Here is a 22,776-nt window from a genome sequence, read left to right on the forward strand (position 1 = left end):
TTGTGGGTTTTTTTCAAGATTGTTTGACTATATTAATAATTCTTAAATGTTTATAGTATTCAGTATGTATCTTATTTTGTACTATGTAGTATTTTGTAGTATTGAAGCTATCAGCTTTTCTCTTTGGGAAGCTTTTAAATTACTAATTCAGTTTCTCTACTTGTTATATGTGTAGTCAGATTTTCTCTTTTTTCTTGAATCAGTTTTGGTAATTTATGTCTTTTTCTTAGAAGTTGTCAGTTTTATCTAAGTGATCTAATTTTTTGGCATATGGTTTTTCATAATATTCTCTTTATGTTTTTTTCTGTAAGAGAAAAAACAGTTTTTTGCTGGTAATGTTATCTGTTTCATTCCTGATTTTAGTAATTTACATCTTCTATGTATTTTTCTTGGTCAGTCTGGCTAAAAGTTTGTCAGTTTTGTTGATCTCCTCAAAAAAAAAAAAAAAAACAGCTTTTGGTTTCATTGATTTTATCTATAATTTTTCTATCCTCTATTTTATTAATTTCTACTCTAGTCTTTATTATTTCTCTACCTCTGCTTACTTGAGATTTAGTTGCTCTTTGTTCTCTAGTTTCCTAAGATGGAAGATTAGGTTACTGGTTTAAGATACTTCTGTTCTTTTAATATATACAGTTGTAACTATAAATTTCCCTCTGAGGATTATTTTTGCTTTGTCACAAGTTTTGATTTGTGTTTCATTCATCTGAAAATGTTTTGTTATTTATCTTGTGATTTCTTCTTTGACCTGTTGTTTATTTAGGAATATGTCTTTTAATTTCAACATTTCATTCTGTTGTTGATTTAATTCAGTTTTGATTGAAGAACATACTTTTATGATTGTATAAATATATTTAGTATGATATCAGTCAGTTGAGATTTGTCGTGTGGCATGATGTATAATTAAGATTAAGATTTCTTAATCTGTAAAGTATTCTCTAAAATAAGGATAAATTAAGTATAGTTGCTTAACTATTCACTACTTCTAGTTCTTATGACTTAACAAGCATGTAACGCAGAGCTTAATCAACCATAAGATAGATGTAGCACTCTGTCATTTCTCTTTAGTACTACTTTTTTTTAAGAGAGTCTAAACTTTTAAAAATATAGTCTCATTTGCTAATTGTGGGAATCAAGAAAATTATAACAGAGAATCTTACATTAGGGCAATCCTCTCAGAAATCTTGGGGCAATGATAAAATTATATTTATTGTTTTTCTTATATGATCTTGAAAATTCATGATAAGTATTTAAGAATAAAAAAGTCGTTTTTATGTCTCTCCAGGTTGGTATCATGCGTGATCGTCTGATTCAGTTCATCGCTAAATTGCAGTTTGCTGTGACTGTGTTTGTGGCATCGTGGACAGAGAAAAAACGTAGAAAATCAGCCACCACTTTGGGTGTACTCAACATTGTCTTCTCTCCATTCATGTTGGTCTTCATAGTTTTTTCTACACTGCTCTCCTCTCCCTTACTCCCCCTCTTTACCCTTCCTTTGTTCTTGGTGGGGTTTCCTCGACCTATTCAGAGTTGGCCAGGAGTGGTGGGCACCACAGCCTGTGTGTGTGCAGATACAGTGTACTATTGCCAGATGGTCCCAGGTTTAACCACTGCGCTGCAGTCTGCAATGGCAGCTGGGAGTTTAGGTAAGTGAAAGGGTTGTACTTAAGACATCTTCAGTAATATATTTGAAGTATAGGAAAATGAACACACAGAAAAACAGTATTTTGATCCAACTATTATACAGATTCTAATACTTTGATGTGCAGGCAGACAGACTAAATATGAAGAAGTATATCTTCTTGTTTTGAGGTAAATAAAGTCATAAAATAAAAATACTGAGTGAAAATTTCATTAACACCTTAATTTTGGCAATTTTTAAGAAACATTTTCTTGACTCAAATCAGGTTATAGTCCACCATGATGCATGAAAACACCTTATTTTCCAAAATTTTCATGAATTTATGATGAGTTCATGTCAGGTAGAAGTAACAGCTTAAGCCCATAGAGTGAAAACCAGTTTTATATATCAAATTGAAGAACTTAAAGAAGTGTGCTTGTGTCTTACTAGTTACTATAACCAGTATTACGTATCAAATTGAAGAACTTAAAGAAGTGTGCTGTATTACTAGTTACTATCTACCAACTGCAGCAGTCTGACAAGGCTAGAGGCAAGGTAGCATAAAAGCTTTGGTCCATGATCCATAGCCTTCCAAAATGAAGTGCTGTATGAATATTAGCAAGATTTTTGATGAGAATGGACTAATATTATAATCATAATTTTGTGATAGCTTTCTAATTTCATCATACACTATGTAAGTTCAACTATTTTATATTTCTCAAGATTGGCTTTAGAGAAGGTACAAACTGATGACAATAGTTCATTGTCTCCTGCCATATACCTTAGCCGCGTATTTGGTTTAAATATGGCCAGTGACTTCCTAGCACACTGACTCCGCTAGCAAAGAATAGCAATTTAAAATTGGAATTGTTATGTTTACTTGGGTTGAGTTTTTAACATTATCTATTAAGTGAGATAATTTAGTAAAAACTTTTTGTAATACAAATTTTTCATGAATAGTCATTTTCCTTTCTTATAGGAAATATTCTACACTTTAAATACTTTATCCAGTTCCAATTAATTTTTATTATTTAGTGCAGTGCCACTTTTTAAAATACCTGTAAGGTTAAACTCACATCTGAAATAATAAATACCTTATACCTTATTATCAAATCAATTATATTCATCCAGTAAGTGTATTTTAAGTATTTCCTGGAGAAAAAGCAAACAAACAACAGTGAGGTAACATTTCACACACATCTGATTGGCAAAATGTAAAAAAAAAAAAAGCCTGATATTAACAAGTGTTAGCTATGGAGTGGAAATAGGAACTCTCAAACCTTGCTGGAAGGGAATGTGTAAATTCATACAGCTATCTTGACGAGTGCATTTAATAGTCTGTAGTAATGATGTACATATCTCATGACCTAAGGAGTCCAGTTTTAGATTTTATGGTCCAGTGACTCCAGTTCTAGAGAAACTCTTGCACATGTGTTTTGGGGGTCCCAGGTTTGATGATTTTCTAGGACACATAGGACTCAGCATATGGTTGTGCTCATATCTAAGATTTAATATAGCAAAAGGATGCAAAACAAAGACAGCAAAGGAAAATCACATAGGGTGAAAAGACTGGAAAGCTTCCAGGCATCCTCTCCCAGTGGGGTTACACAGAACGTGTTTAATTTCCCAGCAACTTGTTGTGACAGTATGTGTGATATGTTGACTACTGGGGAAGCTTATTTGAGACTCAGTGCCTAAACCTTATATTGAGGGGTGGTCGTGTAGGCCCCTCTGCCTACCACATGCCAAAATTCCAGCCTCCCAAAAGGAAAGCAAGTGTTCAGTATAAACTGTATTATTTGCACAAACAGTTTAGGCCCAAAGAGAGACTGTTTATCAGTTAGGGTAGTGAAATACAAGTTTCCAAGGCCAACTTTGTAAGCAGACCTTTTATTTGATAGCAGTACAAACAGATTTGTACAAAGTAATTTATACAGCTTTATTTATAATAGGGAAAAATTGGAAAACATGAAGTGTTTATTACCAGGGAAATGAATATTTAAATTTAGCTACATTCATACAATGAATTCTCAGTGCTGTTACAGTGAATGAGCTTTGTAGTCAATAAAATATCTCAGAGACATAATGTTAAGAGAAAAACTAAGTTTTAAGAGTATTTGTATTATAGTCTGGTAGGTAGCATTTTATGTAAGTTTTTAACAGCACAAATCACTTTTATAGGCATGTATAAAAATGTCCAAAATATGTTTGTTTTCCTAATATATTTAGCATGTATTTAGAATTTTATGTAAGAGGTTCTCATTTGTTGTTTTTATGGAAAATATATTCTTAAATTCTTATTAATTATCACCTATAGTTTTCTCTTCCAACTGTTCTGTAAAAAGCTTAATTTCTCCTGATATGCAATGGATAGTCATTTGTATTTTTGACATAAAAAGAGGGTAGAAAGAGTTGTGAATTAGTTCCTAGTGTTTTATCAATTTTTTAAAAATTCACATGGCAAAATAAAACAAGCTTGAACAATTACTTACTTTTTTTTCTAATTTGTTTTAGGTCTCCTCTTACCTGGGTCTCATTACTTGGGCCGTTTTCAGGATCGTTTAATATGGATAATGATTCTAGAATGTGGTTATACTTATTGCTGTGTTAACATTAAGGTCATTGTGCATTTGAAATCTCTTTTACAAGTTAAAATTTTTGTTAAGCACACATCAGAGACTTAATAGCTCACTTTGAAAGAGTATCTTTTAATTATTTGTGAAACACCTAGGATTGTATATTTCAGTATGCACATATTGATAGACTAGTGTTGACTATATGATAGAGCATAATAACAAAGTATACTTGCCCCTTTTTTATCCAGTCTTATTCTTTTTATCCTTATCTGGTTGAGCATCTCAAAAAGGTGACTGAGTAATATTTTCTTCACTCCTATATCATATAAGCATTCTCAACTTAATAAAAACCTTCTTTTGACCCCACTTCCCTTGCCTGCTAACACTCTGTTTTTCTCCTTTCAGAGCAAAATGCTTTATTAGAATTGCTTATCATCATGTCTCCAATTTTCATTTCTCCCATTTTCTCTTCAATTACCCTAGTTTTTGACCCTTTCTATTACGCTACTGAAAAACCACTAATGTCAAGGTCTCCAATGACTGAGGATTGCTTAATCCAGTGATCAGTTCTTACACCTGGTCTTATTTGACCTGTCAGAAGCATTTGACACAGTTGATCTCTTCACTTGTTTCATGGATTAATCCTTGACAGTCTCTTCTGATGGTACCTTCCCTCTTCCTTGACTTCTTAATATCAGACTGGCCCAGTTCTTGCTGACAATTCCATCCTTCTGGTAGCTCAGCTCAAAAACATTTGGGCTTTAGTGATATTTGATTCCTTGTTTACTTCTATACCCCACATCCAATCCAGTAAGAAATCTTATTGGCTCCGCCTTTGTCATCCTGTATCCCACTACTTCTCACCACCCTGCCCTCAGCCCCTTTCATCCTTTTCATGGGTAACTGCAATTGCTTCCTAATTGGGTCTCTGCTTCTACTTCTGGTCCCACAACTAGCCTATTACCACCCAGAATGATCTTTAATATCTAAGTCAGATCATGCCACCTCTCTACTCAAAATTCTACAGAGGATTTCTTCTTTTGTTCAGAGTAAAAGCCAAGGCCCTAAATGGTCAAGCTCCCTGTTTTCTATTTTGTTTCATCTGCTGCTTTAACTGTCTCACTCCACTCCAGCATACTGGCTGTTCCTTCTGCCTGGAACACCCTTCTTTCAGGTAGCCATACAGCTAACTCTCGGCTTTAAGGCTTTGCTCAAATGTCACCTCAGTAAGGTCTACTATGACTATTCTGTTTAAAATTGTATACCCACTCCCATCCTGACTGCACTTCCAATCCTCCTGGCTTGCTTTACTTTTTCTCTGTTTTTATAGCTCTTATACCTTCTAATAAATTGTGTAATTTACTTATTAATTTTATTGTTGATTACCTGTGTCCCCCCAATTTTCTTTTTTTTTTTTTTTGTTCTATCAGTTTATTGCTACCAACCCATCTCCCTCCACCCTCATGCACTCATGCTCAGTCATGTAACCCCGTAGACTGCTGTCCACCAGGCTCCTCTGTCCATGGACTTTTCCAGGCAAGAATACTAGAGTGGGTTGCCATTTCCTTCTCCACCCCCCCAATTTTCTAACATAAAAGTCACAAGAGCAAGGATCTTTGTTTTTATTTGGAGACTATATCCTAAGCCATTGGAACAGTGCCTGGCACATAGTAGGCCCTTACTAAGTATTTGTTGAATGAATAGTGAATGAATGAATTTTTTTGTCTTAGCGCAGATTGGATAAAATTTCTATGATTAGAAAGCTGTTCCTTTAGTCCAGTGGTTCTCAAAATCCAGTTCTTCAGATTAGTAATTTTATCATCTCCTTGGAACTTATTAGAAATGCAATTTTGAGGCCTCAACCCAGACCTGCTGAATCAGAAACTCTGGGTCAGTGCCCAGCAATCTGTTTTAACAAGCCTCCCGTGCTTCTGACTCACCTAAAGTTTGAGAACTAGCTTTCTAGTCTAACATGTACAAGTAGGAGAAGGCAAAAAATCATGCAAAATATGGAGGATATTTTCATTGCTTAGTTTAGTTCTGTTTTTTAAATGGTATGGTTTTAAAATATCTAATTATGCAGGTCCTTTTATAATCTTTTGTGCTTCATGTAACACTTTAAAAATTTGACAAAGCACTTTCATTACTTAATTTAATCTTCACAGTCCTATATGCCAGGGCTATTTTTCTTTGAAAGAGAAGCAAAAGGAATCTCAGAAGGTTAGTGACCTACTCAGGATTGTGTACTAGCATCTGAGCAGAGCCATTATTTAAAAGTAGTTTCTAATGTCACATTCCATGTTCTTTCCCTGGATCACAGTACAACCTACCAGCATTGCCTTTTATTAAAAACACTGGTAGTTTTGAGAAAATGTATAAATAAGTAAGCAATAATTACAATAATAATAATAGTAAAGAATGACCTGATGTATCCTCTTCAGGTGATTCATTTTAGGGAGGTAATCAAAATGTGTTTAAAATTTATATAGGAATATATTCAAAGTATTCATTCTTTCAGTATATATTTGTTGCATACCTACTGTGTGCCAGACACTGCTTTAGGCACTGAGGATATAGGAGTAACCAAAAGAGAGCTGATTTATGGAGTTTATATTGTAGTTGGAGGAGATAGAAAATAATCAAATACATACATCTATATTATTATTTTTATGTTATTATAATTTTTAAAAACTTGAACAGGGTACTGGTTAAATAAATTATGACATCTATACAGTAGAATAATGCTCTTATATAAAGTAGAATGGAAAGGATACAAAATTATGTGCATACTGTATATTTCCAATTTTGCTCCTTCCCAAATTTTTATAATTTAAAAAAGTTTTTAATAAGTGTGATTCAGTCTTGACCTACAGTCTTAAAATTATGGTCATACTCATTAAAATTGTTTTGCCAATTTCTATTGGAATTTCTATAATGTCTTTTTTTTTTTTTTTTTCATGAACTCTGGAATTTCTATAATGTCTTTAAAAATGCAGCATTATTTTTCATTTCCTTAACCAACATAAAGTGTGTCATTAAGTTTGAATTAATATGTAGCTATCGGGTTAAATAATTTTTTTCATTTTATATATTTTTATTATGAGAATGCAATCCATGAACAGTTATAAAACTGGTTACTTTTCTTTTTGTAAGAAGTGATCATAACCTCAAGTACTTTTTAATTTCTTCTTTAGGGGTTAGAATTGCAAGAGACATCCTGTCACACTGCTGAAGCTCGAAGAGTTGACGAAGTTTTTGAAAGTGCCTTTGAACAAGAAGAATATGTAAAACTATGTTCCATTAATGAACACTTTGGAAATGTTTTGACACCCTGTACTGTGTTGCCTGTGAAACTCTATTCTGATGCCAGGAATGTCCTGTCTGGCATAATTGATTCTCATGATAACTTAAAAGAATTTAAATGTGACCTTGTTAAAGTACTTGTATGGATACTTGTTCAGTACTGTTCTAGAAGGCCTAGCATGCTGGAGAATGTTCACAAAACTGAAAATAAAGGAAAAGCATCTCTAATAATCCTGCCTGCTTTGAATACTGAACCACAAACTGAATCTCCAGAAGACACAGATAGTTTAAATTCAGAAAATTTGGATGATTGGTCTGATGATGTTTTTGGCGAAGAGCCAACTATCAAAAAAGGAAAAGATGAAAAAGATCAGTTGAAAGTATTGCCAGGTATAAATTTGCCTATTCCCGGATCAGTAGAATCACAGAATGTTGAAAGTCATTCTACAAACACCGAAAAGAGTCTTTACCAAGCAGTTGCACTTGGATACCCTGCCATTGACAAAGGAAAACAGGAAGCGATGGCATTTATCCCTCTCATGGAGTTCAGTTGTTCTCATTCTCACTTATTAAGCTTACCTGAAGAGTGGATGTCTAACTGTTTGCCTAATTCTAAAATGAAGGAGATGAGTTCATTATTTCCAGAAGACTGGTACCAGTTTATTTTAAGGCAGTTGAAATGTTTTCCTTCAAAAGAAAATGCCTCAAATGTAGTGGAAGAAATTGCAAAGGACAGAGTTCTAAAAGACTTTTATGTTCATGCAGTAATGACTTGTTACTTTAGTTTGTTTGGGGTAGACAATATGATTCCTAGTCCTGGTCATATATTGAGAGTTTACAGTGGTGTTTTGCCTTGGTCTCTTGCCTTGGATTGGCTCACAGAAAAACCAGACCTGTTCCAACTAGCCCTGAAAGCTTTCAGGTAGTTTATTTTGATTACATACAAGTTTTAATATTGGCGGGAAAATGTTGATTTTTTAAAAAAAAAACTTAAAAAAAAATAACTTAGAAGGAGATGCTCTTCCATTTTTAATTTTAAAAAATGATCACTTTCCCAAAAATGAAAAAAAAATGCTTGGTATGTACTATGATTATATCAGGAATACACTTAAACATTATGTACTACTTTTTTTTTATATGGAGCATCTATGTTTTGTATGGCTTTCTGGATTTTTTTGCTTTAACTCTTATCATATCTCTTTTTCTCTGAAATATGTATGATTGTAATTTAATATCTTAAAAATATTGATCAAACTTAAAATTCTTTGTGTCTCCATTTTTTAAGGTACACTCTGAAACTAATGATCGATAAAGCAAGTTTGGGTCCAATAGAAGACTTTAAAGAGTTGATTAACTGCCTTGAAGAATATGAAAGTGACTGGTACATAGGTTTGGTATCTGATGAAAAGTGGAAGGAAGCAGTTTTACAAGAAAAACCATACTTGTTTTCTCTGGGATATGATCCTAATATGGTAAGGTTAAAAATGTGTTCTTAAACATTTTTGTATATAAATCTTAAAGAATAGAAATCAGTTATAAAGTATTTAACCTCAGTGATGGAGATAACGTTCTAGGTATAAATATATCGATTATATTGGGACTTCCCTGGTGGTCAAGTGGTTAAGACTCCATACTCCCAATGTAGGCAGCACAGGTTCAACCCTGGTTGGGGAACTAAAATCCCACATGCCACACAGTACAGCCAAAAATTAAAAGAATAAATAATCAACATCCTAAAAGAAAGGGCAGATTCTTAGAAAGGTACAATCTCCCAAGACTGAACCAGAAACACAAACTATGAACTGAGATTGAAACTGTGATTTTAAAATGCACAAGAAACAGAAGTCCAAGACCGGATAGCTTCACAGGTAAATTCTGTCATTTAGAGAAGAGGTCACACCTATCCATCTGAAACTCTTCCAGAAAATTGCAGAGGAAGGAACACTGCTAAGCTCATTCTGTGAGGCCACCACCTGATACCCAAACCAGACAAAGATACCATTAAAAAAAAAAAAAAAAAAACAGGCCAGAACAAAAACTCTAGATTCCTGGTTGGTGACCTCATCAATGTACTGGAAGGATAAGGCACCTTGACTCCATAGGGAGAGGGCTTGGAAGCTCTGCAGAACCTCCCAGACCTCATCCAAAACTACAAGTGTCTTTAACAAGATTCTCCCTCTACCAGTGGTTAATGACTGGGACACCTTAACAAGGAGGAACCTCCACAATAAAGAAGAACCACAAACTTCCAGCATACAGAAAGGCCACCCCAAACACAGCAACCTAAATAAGATGAAAAGGCAGAGAAATATTCAGCAGGTAAAGGAACATGATCAAATCCCACCAAACCAAACAAGAGGAGGAGATAGGGAGTCTAACTGAAAAAGAATTCAGAATATTGATAGTAAAAATGATGCAAAATTTTGAAAACAAAATAGAGTTACAGGTAAATAGTCTGGAGACAAGGATTGAGAAGATGCAAGAAAAGTTTAACAAGGACCTAGAAGAAATAAATAGTAATGAATAATGCAGTAACTGAGATCAAAAGCATTCTGGAGGGAACCAACAGTAGAATAACTGAGGCAGAAGATAGGATAAGTGAGGTGGAAGATAGAATGGTGGAAATAAATGAAGCAGAGAGGAAAAAAGAAAAAAAGAATTAAATGAGGACAACCTCAGAGACCTCTGGCACAATGTTAAATACCCCAACATTCAAATCATAGGAGTCCCAGGAGAAGACAACAAAAAGAAAGGCCATGAGAAAATACTTGAGGAGATAATAGTTGAAAACTTCCCTAAAATGGAGAAGGAAATAGCTACCCAAGTCCAAGAAACCCAGAGAGTCCCAAAGAGGATAAACCCAAGGTGAAACACCCCAAGACACATATTAATCAAGTTAACAAAGATCAAACACAACAAATATTAAAAGCAGTAAGGGAAAAGCAACAAATAACCCACAAGGGGATTCCCATAAGGATAACAGCTGATCTTTCAATAGAAACTCTTCAAGGCAGAAGGGAATAGCAGGACATACTTAAAGTGATGAAAGAGAAAAACTTACAAACCAGATTACTGTACCCAGCAAGGGTCTCATTCACATATGAAGGAGAGATCAAAAGCTTTACAGATAAGCAAAAGCTCAGAGAATTCAGCACCACCAAACCAGCTCTTCAACAAATGCTAAAGGATCTTCTCTGGACAGGAAACATAGAAAAGGTTTATAAACTCAAACCCAAAACAACAAAGTAAATGACAATAGGATCATACTTATCAATAATTACCTTAAATGTAAATGGGTTGAATGCCCCAACCAAAAGACAAAGACTGGCTGAATGGATACAAAAAACAACCCCTATATATGCTGTCTACAAGAGACCCACCTTAAACCTAGGGACACATACAGACTTAAAGTGAAGGGCTAGAAAAAGATATTTCATGCAAATGGAGACCAAAAGAAAGCAGGATTAGCAATACTCATATCAGATAAAATAGACTTTGAAATAAAGGCCATGAAAAGAGACAAAGAAGGACACTACATAATGATCAAAGGATCAATCCAAGAAGATATAACAATTATAAATATATATGCACCCAACATAGGAGCACCACAATATGTAAGGCAAATGCTAACAAATATGAAAGGGAAAATTAACAGTAACATAATAATAGTGGGAGACTTTAATACCCCACTCACACCTATGGATAGATCAACTAAACAGAAAATTAGCAAGGAAACACAAACTTTAAATGATACAATGGACCAGTTAGACCTAATTGATATCTATAGGACATTTCACCCTAAAACAATGAATTTCACCTTTTTCTCAAGTGCACACAGAACCTTCTCCAGGATCACATCCTGGGCCATAAATCTAGCCTTGGTAAATTCAAAAAAATTGAAATCATCTCAAACATCTTTTCTGATCACAGTGTGGTAAGATTAGATGTCAACTACAGGGGAAGAAAAACTATTAAAAATACAAACATATGGATCTAAACAACATACTTCTGAATAACCAACAAATCACAGAAGAAATCAAAAAAGAAATCAAAATATGCATAGAAACGAATGAAAATGAAAACATAACAACCCAAAACCTATGGGATTCAGTAAAAGCAGTGCTAAGGGGAAGGTTCATAGCAATACAAGCATACTTCAAGGAACAGGAGAGAAAACAAATAACCTAACTCTATACCTAAAATAACTAGAAAAGGAAGAAATTAAGAACCCCAGCGTTAGTAGAAGGAAAGAAATCACAAAAATTAGGGCAGAAATAAACGCAAAAGAAACAAAAGAGACCATAGCAAAAATCAACAAAACTAAAAGCTGGTTCTTTAGAAGTTAAATAGACAAACCATTAGCCTGACTCATCAAGAAACAAAGGGAGAAGAATCAAATCAACAAACTTATAAATGAAAATGGAGAAATCACAACAACACAGAAATACAAACGATCATAAGAGACTACTATCAGCAACTATATGCCAATAAAATGGACAACTTGGAAGAAATGGACAAATTCTTAGAAAACTATAACTTTCCAAAACTGAACCAGGAAGAATTAGAAAATCTTAACAGACCCACCACAAGGACAGAAATCGAAACAGTAATCAGAAATCTTCCAACAAACAAAAGCCTAGGACCAGATGGCTTCACAGCTGAATCCTACCAAAAATTTAGAGAAGAGCTAACACCTATTCTACTCAAACTCTTCCAGAAAATTGCAGAGAAAGGTAAACTTCCAAACTCATTCTATGAGGCCACCATCACCCTAATACCAAAACCAGACAAAGATGCCACAAAAAAAGAAAACTACAGGCCAATATCACCGATGAACATAGATGCAAAAATCCTTAATAAAATTCTAGCAAACAGAATCCAACAACATATTAAAAAGATCATACATCATGAACCAAGTGGGCTTTATCCCAAGGATGCAAGGATTCTTCAATATTCACAAATCAATCAATGTGATACACCACATTAACAAAAGATAAAAACCATATGATTATCTCAATAGATGCAGAGAAAGCCTTTGACAAAATTCAGTATCCAAAAAAAAAAAAAAAAAAAAATTCAACATCCATTTATGGTAAAAACCCTCCAGAAAGCAGGCATAGAAGGAACATACCTCAACATATAAAAGCCATATATATGATAAACCTACAGCAAACATTTCCCCTAAAGTCAGGAACAAGACAAGGATGCCCACTCTCACCACTACTATTCAACATAGTTTTGGCCACAGCAATCAGGGCAGAAAAAGAAATAAAAGGAATCCAGATTGGAAAAGAAGAAGTAAAACACTCACTGTTTGCAGATGACATGATCCTCTGCATAGAAAATCCTAAAGACTCCACCAGAAAATTACTAGAGCTAATCAATGAATACAGTAAAGTTGCAGGATATAAAATTAACACACAGAAATCCCTTGTATTCCTATACACTAACAATGAGAAAACAGAAATTAAGGAAACAGTTCCATTCAGCATTGCAATGAAAAGAATAAAATACTTAGGAATAAATCTACCTAAAGAAACAAAAGACCTATCTATAGAAAACTATAAAACACTGAAGAAAGAAATCAAAGATGACACAAATAGATGGAGAAATATACCATGTTCATGAATCGAAAGAATCAATATAGTGAAAATTAGTATACTACCCAAAGCAATCTATAGATTCAGTGCAATCCCTAATCAAGCTACCAATGGGATTTTTCAGAGAATTAGAACAAATAATTTCACAATTTCTATGGAATTACAAAAAACCTCGAATAGCCAAAGCAATCTGGAGGAAGAATGGAAGTGGAGGAATCAATCTGCCTGACCTCAGGCTATACTACAAAGCAGCAGTCATCAAGACAGTATGGTACTGGCACAAAGACAGAAACATAGATCAGTGGAACAAAATAGAAAGCCCAGAGATAAATCCACGCACCTATGGACACCTTATCCTTGACAAAGGAGGCAAGAATATACAATGGAGAAAAGACAATCTCTTTAACCTCTTTAACAGTGCTGGGGAAACTGGTCAACCACTTGTAGAAGAATGAAACTAGAACACTTTCTAACAGCATACACAAAAATAAACTCAAAATGGATTAAAGATCTAAATGTAAGACCAGAAACTATAAAACTCCTAGAGGAAAACATATGCAAAACACTCTGACATAAATCATAGCAGGATTATCTATGACCCACCTCCCAGAGTAATGGAAATAAAAGCAAAAATAAACAAATGGGACCTAATTAATCTTAAATGCTTTTGCACAACAAAAGAAACTAGAAGCAAGGTGAAAAGATAACCTTCAGAATGGGAGAAAATAATAGCAAATGAAGCAACTGACAAAGAATTAATCTCAAAAATATACAAGCAACTCCTGAAGCTCAATTCCAGAAAAATAAGTGACCCAATCCAAAAATGGGCCAAAGAACTAAACAGACATTTCTCCAAAGAAGAGATACAAATGGCTAACAAACACATGAAAAGAGGATGCTCAACATCACTCATTATCAGAGAAATGCAAATCAAAACCACAATGAGGTACCATCTCACGCTGGACAGCATGGCAGCTATCAAAAAGTCTACAAATAACAAATGCTGGAGAAGGTGCGGAGAAAAAGAACCCTCTTACACTGTTGGTGGGAATGCAAACTAGTACAGCCACTATGGAGAACAATGTGGAGATTCCTTAAAAAACTGGAAATAGAACTGCCATACGACCCAGCAATCCCACTGCTGGGCATACACACCAAGGAAACCAGAATTGAAAGAGACACGTGTACCCCAGTGTTCATTGCAGCACTGTTTACAATAGCCAGGACATGGAAGCAACCTAGATGTCCATCGGCATATGAATGGATAAGAAAGTTGTAGTACCAAAAAAAGAAAGCTGTGGTACATATACACAATGGAATATTACTCAACTGTTAAAAAGAATGCATTTGAATCAGTTCTAATGAGGTGGATGTAACTGGAACCTATTATACAGAGTGAAGTAAGTCAGAAAGAAAAGCACCAAAACAGTATATTAACTCATATATATGGAATTTAGAAAGATGGTAATGATGACCCTATATGTGATACACAGATGTAAAGAACAGACTATTGGACTTTGTAGGAGAAGGTGAGGGTGGGATGATTTGAGAGACTAGCATTGAAACATGAATATTATCATATGTGAAATAGATCACCAGTCCAGGTTTGATGCATGAGGCAGGTGCTCAGGGTTGGTGCACTGGGATAACCCTGAGGGATGGGATGGGAAGGCAGTGGGAGGGAGGGTAAGGATGGGGAACACATGTACACCCATGGCTGATTCATGTCAATGTATGGCAAAAACCACCACAGTATTGTAATTAGCCTCCAAAAAAATAAAACAGGCCAGTATCAATGATGAACATAGATGTAAAAATTTTCATTGAAATACTAGTCCACTTATCCCAACAATACATTTAGAAGATCATATACCATGATCAAGTGGGATTTTTCTGAGGAATGCAAGGATTCTTTAATATCCACAAAAAAATAAATGTGATACACTACATTAACAAATTAAAATATTTGATAATCTCAATAAATGCAGAAAAGGGTTTTGACAAAATTCACCATCCATTTATGGTAAATACTTTCCAGAAGGTAGGGGTATAAAGGGAACATACCTCAACATAATAAAGGCCACATATGACACTCGTAGCTAACATCATACTCATGGTATCAGGGAACATGAAAAATGTTCGGTATTGCCAGTTACTAGAGAAACATAAATCAAAACTGCAATGAGATATCACCTCAGACCAGTCAAAATAGCGAATATCAAAAAAATCCACAAATAATAAATGCTGGAGAGAGTGTGGAGAGTTCAAGGAACCCTCTTATATTGTTGGTGGGGAGGTAAATAGGTACAGCCACTATGGAGAGCAATACAAAAGTTCCTTAAAGAACTAAAAATAGTTACCATATGATCCAGTAATCCTAGTCCTGGACATATATCTGAAAGAAGACAAAAACTCTAATCAAGAAGATCCATGCACCCTAGTGTTATAGCAGCACTCTTTACCAATAGCCAAGACATGGAAGCAACCTAAATATCCACTGACAGCTGAATGGATAAAGATGTACACACACACGACTACTACTCAACCATTAGTGGTTGCTTATGACTGGGGGAATTAGGGATAGGAGGGTGATAGCTTAAGAGTACAGTTTCTTTTTGAGGTCCTGAAAATATCCAGAAATTGTGAAGATGGTTACACATATCTGAATATACTAAAACGCCATTAAATTATTTGGAATATGAAATATATCTCAATAATTGGATGATTGTTCACTGACTAATATTTATGACTTACATTTTGCTGAGGCCACATGGAGTGAGGGAATAGAGAAGAAAGTAAGAAGTGAGTACAGTGTCTGTCAGGAAATTTTTTTATTTCACGCTTAGTCGGAGAGCAACCAAATAGAAGTGATTCTTTATTTTGAAGACAAGCAACTCGTGTACATTTTGATATACTACTTTCTATTTAAGTTTGCTTAACTACAATGGAGTTTTTCTCTAAGTTTATAAATAAAGGCCTGAATATAATCTTCTCTTCTTTTTCTTTGCCTCCAACCTCCTTTCTTCTTTACAGGGAGTTTACACTGGGAGAGTACTTACCCTTCAAGAATTATTGATCCATGTTGGGAAGTTAAATGCTGAAGCTGTTAGAGGTCAGTGGGCCAATCTTTCATGGGAATTGCTTTATGCCACAAATGATGATGAGGAACGTTATAGTATACAAGCTCATCCACTACTTTTAAGGAACCTTACAATACAAGCAGCTGATCCTCCCCTGGGATATCCAATTTATTCTTCAAAACCTCTCCATATACATTTGGTTTAGAGGCCATTTGACTTGTAAATGTATTGTGAGCAAATGAGATGTGTTTATTTTTTCATTCTAGAAAAGTTATCATTGTGATTCCTTGTACTTCACTGGACTTCCCTCTCTCCTCCCACAAGTCAGATGCCTGAGAAAAGCTAAGCTCTATAAAGTTGATTTTCTTAGATAACGTAGTGGTATAAAACAACAACTTTATGTATAACATAAAAGTTAGAATTAGTTGGCCAATATTTGTGCCCTATGGATTGTGGTAGGCTTTGGTAAATATAAAACATTTGTATAAGATTATAAAATGAATTTTTTAATGCTTTCTTTAATGTGTGATAAGTGACTTGCCTTAGAGTAGTCAACAACTATGTAATTTTTACATGCTTAAAAGATATACATATCAGTGTTTTTTATGTAATAATAATGGATCCTACTGAAGGTTACAAAATGTATATATATTTATTTGAAATATATTAAATTTTATAGTATTTTCAAACTTTGTGCTGTTTATTTTAACATTTAACATGCTCTGAATGTTTTCATATAATCTATTCAGTTTCTTTTCATATACTTCAATTCAGAAACCTTAAAAACTTTGAATAAAGTCTCTTCCAAAAATTTTTTAAATTTTTTTCTAAATATCCTTTTGATATATTTAAAAGGAAAAGGGTTCATCCCATTCATCATGTGAATACTTAGCAGAATTAGCAACATTAAGGTAATCTGATTATGACTGTTAGAGGCCATTCTGTAGATCTGGCTCATTGTGCATTTCTTTTCCACTGAATATACTGATTCTGAAGAATCACTTGCCCAATACGACTACCAGTTACTATTGTCTTAAGTTGTTTGAACTCAAGCCAAAAACAGATAGGAGAAAAATTTTCATAATGTGATCAGGGTTTTATTTTCATTCTTTTGCTGCTTAGGAACTTTTTACAGGAACTTACAAGGAGGATAAATAATGAATCTGCATCATTTGAGATGAATTTTCTCTACACCTTTATTTTCCTCTATGTTGTTGTTCAGTCTCTCAGTCGTGTCCAACTCTTTGTGACCCCATGGATTGCAGCATACCAGGCTTCCCTGTCCTTTACAAACTCCCAGAGCTTGCTCAAACTCATGTCCATTGAGTTGGTGATGGCATCCAACCATCTAATTCTCTGTCATCCCCTTCTCCTCCTGCCTTCAGTCTTTCCCAGCATTAGGGTCTTTTCTCATGAGTCAGCTCTTCACATCAGATGGCCAAAGTATTGGAGCTTCAGCTTCAGCATCAGTCCTTCCAATGAATATTCAGTACTGATTTCCTTTAGGATGGACTGGTTGGATCTCCTTGCAGTCCATGGGACTCTCAAGAGTCTTCTCCAACACCACAGTTCAAAAACATCAATTCTTTGGCACTTAGCCTTCTTTATGGTCCAACTCTGGAAAAACCATAGCTTTGACTATATGGACCTTTGTTGGCAAAGTAATGTCTCTGCTTTTTAATATACTGTCATATTTTTAATATGGTGATCATAGCTTTTCTTCCAAGGAGCAAGCATTTTTTAATTTTACGGCTGCAGTCACCATCTGCAGTGATTTTTGAGCCCAAGAAAATAAAGTCTCTCACTGTTTCAGTTGTTTCCCCATCTATTTGCCATGAAGTGATGGGACCAGATGCCATGAGCTTAGTTTTCTGAATGTTGAATTTTAAGCCAACTTTTTCACTGTCCTTTCACCTTCATCAAGAGGCTCTTTAGTTCCTCTTCACTTTCTGCCATAAGAGTGGTGTCATCTACAGTTCTGAGGTTATTGATATTTCTCCTGGCAATCTTGATTCCAGCTATGCTTCATCCAGCCCAGCATTTTGTATGATGTACTCTGCATATAAGTTAAATAAGCAGGGTGACAATATACAGCCTTGACGTATTCCTTTCCCAATTTGGAACCAGTCCATTGTTCCATGTCTGGTTCTAGCTGTTACTTCTTGACCTGCATACAGATTTCTCAGGATGCAAGTAAGGCAGTCTGGTATTCCCATCTCTTTAAGAATCTTCCACAGTTTGTTGAGATCCACACAGTCAAAGGCTTTAGCGTAATCAAAGATGCAGATGTTTTCCTGAAATTCTCTTGCTTTTTCTATAATCCAACGAATGTGGCAATTTGATCTCTGGTTCCTCTGCCTTTTCTAAATCCAGCTTGAACATCAGGAAGTTCTTGGTTCACGTACTGTTGAAGCCTAGCTTGGAGAATTTTGAGCATTACTTTACTAGTATGTGAAATGAATGCAATTGTGCAGGAGTTTGAACATTCTTTGGCATTGCCTTTCTTTGAGATTGGAATGAAAACTGACCTTTTCCAGTCCTGTGGCTGTTGCTGAGTTTTCCAAATTTGCTGGCATATTCAGTGCAGCACTTTCACAGTAGCATCATAGGATTTGAAATAGCTCAGCTGGAATTCCATCACCTCTACTAGCTTTGTTTGTAGTGATGCTTCCTGAGGCCCACTTCACTTTGCATTCCAGAATGTCTGGCTCTAGGTGAGTGATCACACCATCGTGGTTATCTGGGTCATTAAGATATCTTTTGCATAGTTGGTCTGTGTATTCTTGCCACCTTTTCTTAATATCTTCTGCTTCTGTTACGCCCATACCATTTCTGTCCTTTATTGTGCCTTTATTCTACCTTTATTCTGTCCTTTATTGTTTTCATCTATAGTACCCTTTATTTAGTCTGTAGTAGCCTCCTGGCTTGGGAGTACAATAATACATTCTCTATAGTAATGACTGAAATTATTTGAAATGTACCAATTAGGTTTTTATTACTCTTATTCCTTTATTATGTGGAACAGTTCAGTACAGCAATGTTAAAGGATACTTTTTTGGACTAATTTCAGTTAATGAATTCACAAGATTTGTGTGTTAGTCATTTTGGGGAAAGCAATATAGAGTTATTAAAATGGGATTTGGTGTTACATCTGAGTTTGGATCTCAGGCTTATGATTTATGTAATTGAGATGTATTAGCTGGAAAAAAAATACATATATATACATATAGACAGAGAAGTCTGGCGGGCTACAGTCCATGGAGTTGCAAAAGTTGAACACGACTCAGTAACTAAACAGCAACAGCACATACATACACACACACATATATTTATTATGTATATATCTTTTTTGTCACTGACGGAAATTTTCTCATATCATTAAAAAACACTAATTATCCGTTTTAGTGATCATATAACTTTGATAGATATAAATAACAGAGTATTAGAGTATCCCTCAAATAATAGGCATTTTAAGTGGTTTAAAGATTTACACTACTATAATAGTACCATGCCACGCTTTCCCTTTACCATGGATTCTTCTCAAACTGCCACAACGTCTCCATTCATTCATGGCCAAGTTTTCTCACCTTCATTCACTTATCAAAGTGTTCCTGTTTGGATTCCATTTCTACTGTTCCCCCAAAATAAAGTTTTTATTAAAGTCATTATTTACTTTCATATCATCAAACCAACTACAGTTGACCCTTGAACAACGTAGGTTTGAACTGTGCAGGTTCACTTGTACATGGATTCTTTTCATTAGTAAATGCTAAGCTACTACAGGTCTGAAATCGTTTTCATGGAAACATAGGGCCTACTATAAATTATATACAGCACTGTTCAAGGGTCCACTATAGTTACTTTTATGTTCTTGTCTTTTTTTTTTTTTAACTTTACATAATTGTATTAGTTTTGCCAAATATCAAAATGAATCCATCACAGGTATACATGTGCTCCCCATCCTGAACCCTCCTCCCTCCTGCCTCCCCATACCATCCCTCTGGGTCGTCCCAGTGCACTAGCCCCAAGCATCCAGTATCGTGCATTGAACCTGGACTGGCATCTCGTTTCATACATGATATTTTACATGTTTCAATGCCATTCTCCCAAATCTTCCCACCCTCTCCCTCTCCCACAGAGTCCATAAGACTGTTCCATACATCAGCGTCACTTTTGCTGTCTCGTACACAGGGTTATTGTTATCATCTTTCTAAATTCCATATATATGCGTTAGTATACTGTATTGGTGTTTTTCCTTCTGGCTTACTTCACTCTGTATAATAGGCTCCAGTTTCACCCACCTCATTAGAACTGATTCAAATGTATTCTTTTTAATGGCTGAGTAATACTCCATTGTGTATATGTACCACAGCTTTCTTATCCATTCATCTGCTGATGGACATCTAGGTTGCTTCCATGTCCTGGCTATTATAAACAGTGCTGCGATGAACATTGGGGTACACGTGTCTCTTTCCCTTCTGGTTTCCTCAGTGTGTATACCCAGCAGTGGGATTGCTGGATCATAAGGCAGTTCTATTTCCAATTTTTTAAGGAATCTCCACACTGTTCTCCATAGTGGCTGGACTAGTTTGCATTCCCACCAACAGTGTAAGAGGGTTCCCTTTCCTCCACACCCTCTCCAACATTTATTATTTGTAGACTTTTGGATCGCAGCCATTCTGACTGGTGTGAAATGGTACCTCATAGTGGTCTTGATTTGCATTTCTCTGATAATGAGTGATGTTGAGCATCTTTTCATGTGTTTGTTAGCCATCTGTATGTCTTCTTTGGAGAAATGTCTATTTAGTTCTTTGGCCCATTTTTTGATTGGGTCATTTATTTTTCTGGAGTTGAGCTGGAGGAGTTGCTTGTTTATTTTTGAGATTAGTTGTTTGTCAGTTGCTTCATTTGCTATTATTTTCTCCCATTCTGAAGGCTGTCTTTTCACCTTGCTGATAGTTTCCTTTGATGTGCAGAAGCTTTTAAGGTTAATTAGGTCCCATTTGTTTATTTTTGCTTTTATTTCCGATATTCTGGGAGGTGGGTCATAGAGGATCCTGCTGTGATGTATGTTGGAGAGTGTTTTGCCTATGTTCTCCTCTAGGAGTTTTATAGTTTCTGGTCTTATGTTTAGATCTTTAATCCATTTTGAGTTTATTTTTGTGTATGGTGTTAGAAAGTGTTCTAGTTTCATTCTTTTACAAGTGGTTGACCAGATTTCCCAGCACCACTTGTTAAAGAGATTGTCTTTAATCCATTGTATATTCTTGCCTCCTTTGTCAAGGATAAGGTGTCCATATGTGCGTGGATTTATCTCTGGGCTTTCTATTTTGTTCCATTGATCTATATTTCTGTCTTTGTGCCAGTACCATACTGTCTTGATAACTGTGGCTTTGTAGTAGAGCCTGAAGTCAGGTGGGTTGATTCCTCCAGTTCCATTCTTCTTTCTCAAGATCGCTTTGGCTATTCGAGGTTTTTTGTATTTCCATACAAATTGTGAAATTATTTGTTCTAGCTCTGTGAAGAATAGCGTTGGTAGCTTGATAGGGATTGCATTGAATCTATAGATTGCTTTGGGTAGTATACTCATTTTCACTATATTGATTCTTCCAATCCATGAACATGGTATATTTCTCCATCTATTAGTGTCCTCTTTGATTTCTTTCACCAGTGTTTTATAGTTTTCTATATATAGGTCTTTAGTTTCTTTAGGTAGATATATTCCTAAGTATTTTATTCTTTCCGTTGCAATGGTGAATGGAATTGTTTCCTTAATTTCTCTTTCTGTTTTCTCATTATTAGTGTATAGGAATGCAAGGGATTTCTGTGTGTTGATCTTATATCCTGCAACTTTACTATAGTCATTGATTAGTTCTAGTAATTTTCTGGTGGAGTCTTTAGGGTTTTCTATGTAGAGGATCATGTCATCTGCAAATAGTGAGAGTTTTACTTCTTCTTTTCCAATTTGGATTCCTTTTATTTCTTTTTCTGCTCTGATTGCTGTGGCCAAAACTTCCAAAACTATGTTGAATAGTAATGGTGAAAGTGGGCACCCTTGTCTTGTTCCTGACTTTAGAGGAAATGCGTTCAATTTTTCACCATTGAGGATAATGTTTGCTGTGGGTTTGTCATATATAGCTTTTATTATGTTGAGGTATGTTCCTTCTATTCCTGCTTTCTGGAGAGTTTTTATCATAAATGGGTGTTAAATTTTGTCAAAGGCTTTCTCTGCATCTATTGAGATAATCATATGGTTTTTATTTTTCAATTTGTTAATGTGGTGTATTACATTGATTGATTTGCGGATATTGAAGAATCCTTGCATCCCTGGGATAAAGCCCACTTGGTCATGGTGTATGATCTTTTTAATGTGTTGTTGGATTCTGTTTGCTAGAATTTTGTTAAGGATTTTTGCATCTATGTTCATCAGTGATATTGGCCTGTAGTTTTCTTTTTTTGTGGGATCTTTGTCAGGTTTTGGTATTAGGGTGATGGTGGCCTCATAGAATGAGTTTGGAAGTTTACCTTCCTCTGCAATTTTCTGGAAGAGTTTGAGCAGGATAGGTGTTAGCTCTCCTCTAAATTTTTGGTAGAAT

General features: G+C 35.2%; 1 protein-coding gene across 2 annotated transcripts in view; it reads left to right on the top strand.

Moving 5' to 3' along the window:
* Positions 1 to 16,422, top strand: part of PCNX4 (pecanex 4) — a 38,227-nt gene extending 21,805 nt beyond the window's left edge. The window contains exons 7-11 of one of the 2 annotated variants that reach the window (XM_061429045.1): positions 1,286 to 1,646; positions 4,136 to 4,239; positions 7,392 to 8,422; positions 8,786 to 8,972; positions 16,134 to 16,422. In XM_061429045.1, coding sequence (XP_061285029.1) covers positions 1,286 to 1,646; positions 4,136 to 4,239; positions 7,392 to 8,422; positions 8,786 to 8,972; positions 16,134 to 16,385 — 1,935 coding nt within the window. In that variant the 3' untranslated portion in view covers positions 16,386 to 16,422. The remainder of the gene's footprint in view (positions 1 to 1,285; positions 1,647 to 4,135; positions 4,240 to 7,391; positions 8,423 to 8,785; positions 8,973 to 16,133) is intronic. The other variant, XM_061429046.1, reaches the window with a different exon arrangement.
* The last annotated feature ends 6,354 nt before the right edge of the window (positions 16,423 to 22,776 follow it).

Source organism: Bos javanicus, chromosome 10 (assembly GCF_032452875.1).
Source record: "Bos javanicus breed banteng chromosome 10, ARS-OSU_banteng_1.0, whole genome shotgun sequence".
In the NCBI taxonomy this organism is placed as follows: domain Eukaryota; kingdom Metazoa; phylum Chordata; class Mammalia; order Artiodactyla; family Bovidae; genus Bos; species Bos javanicus.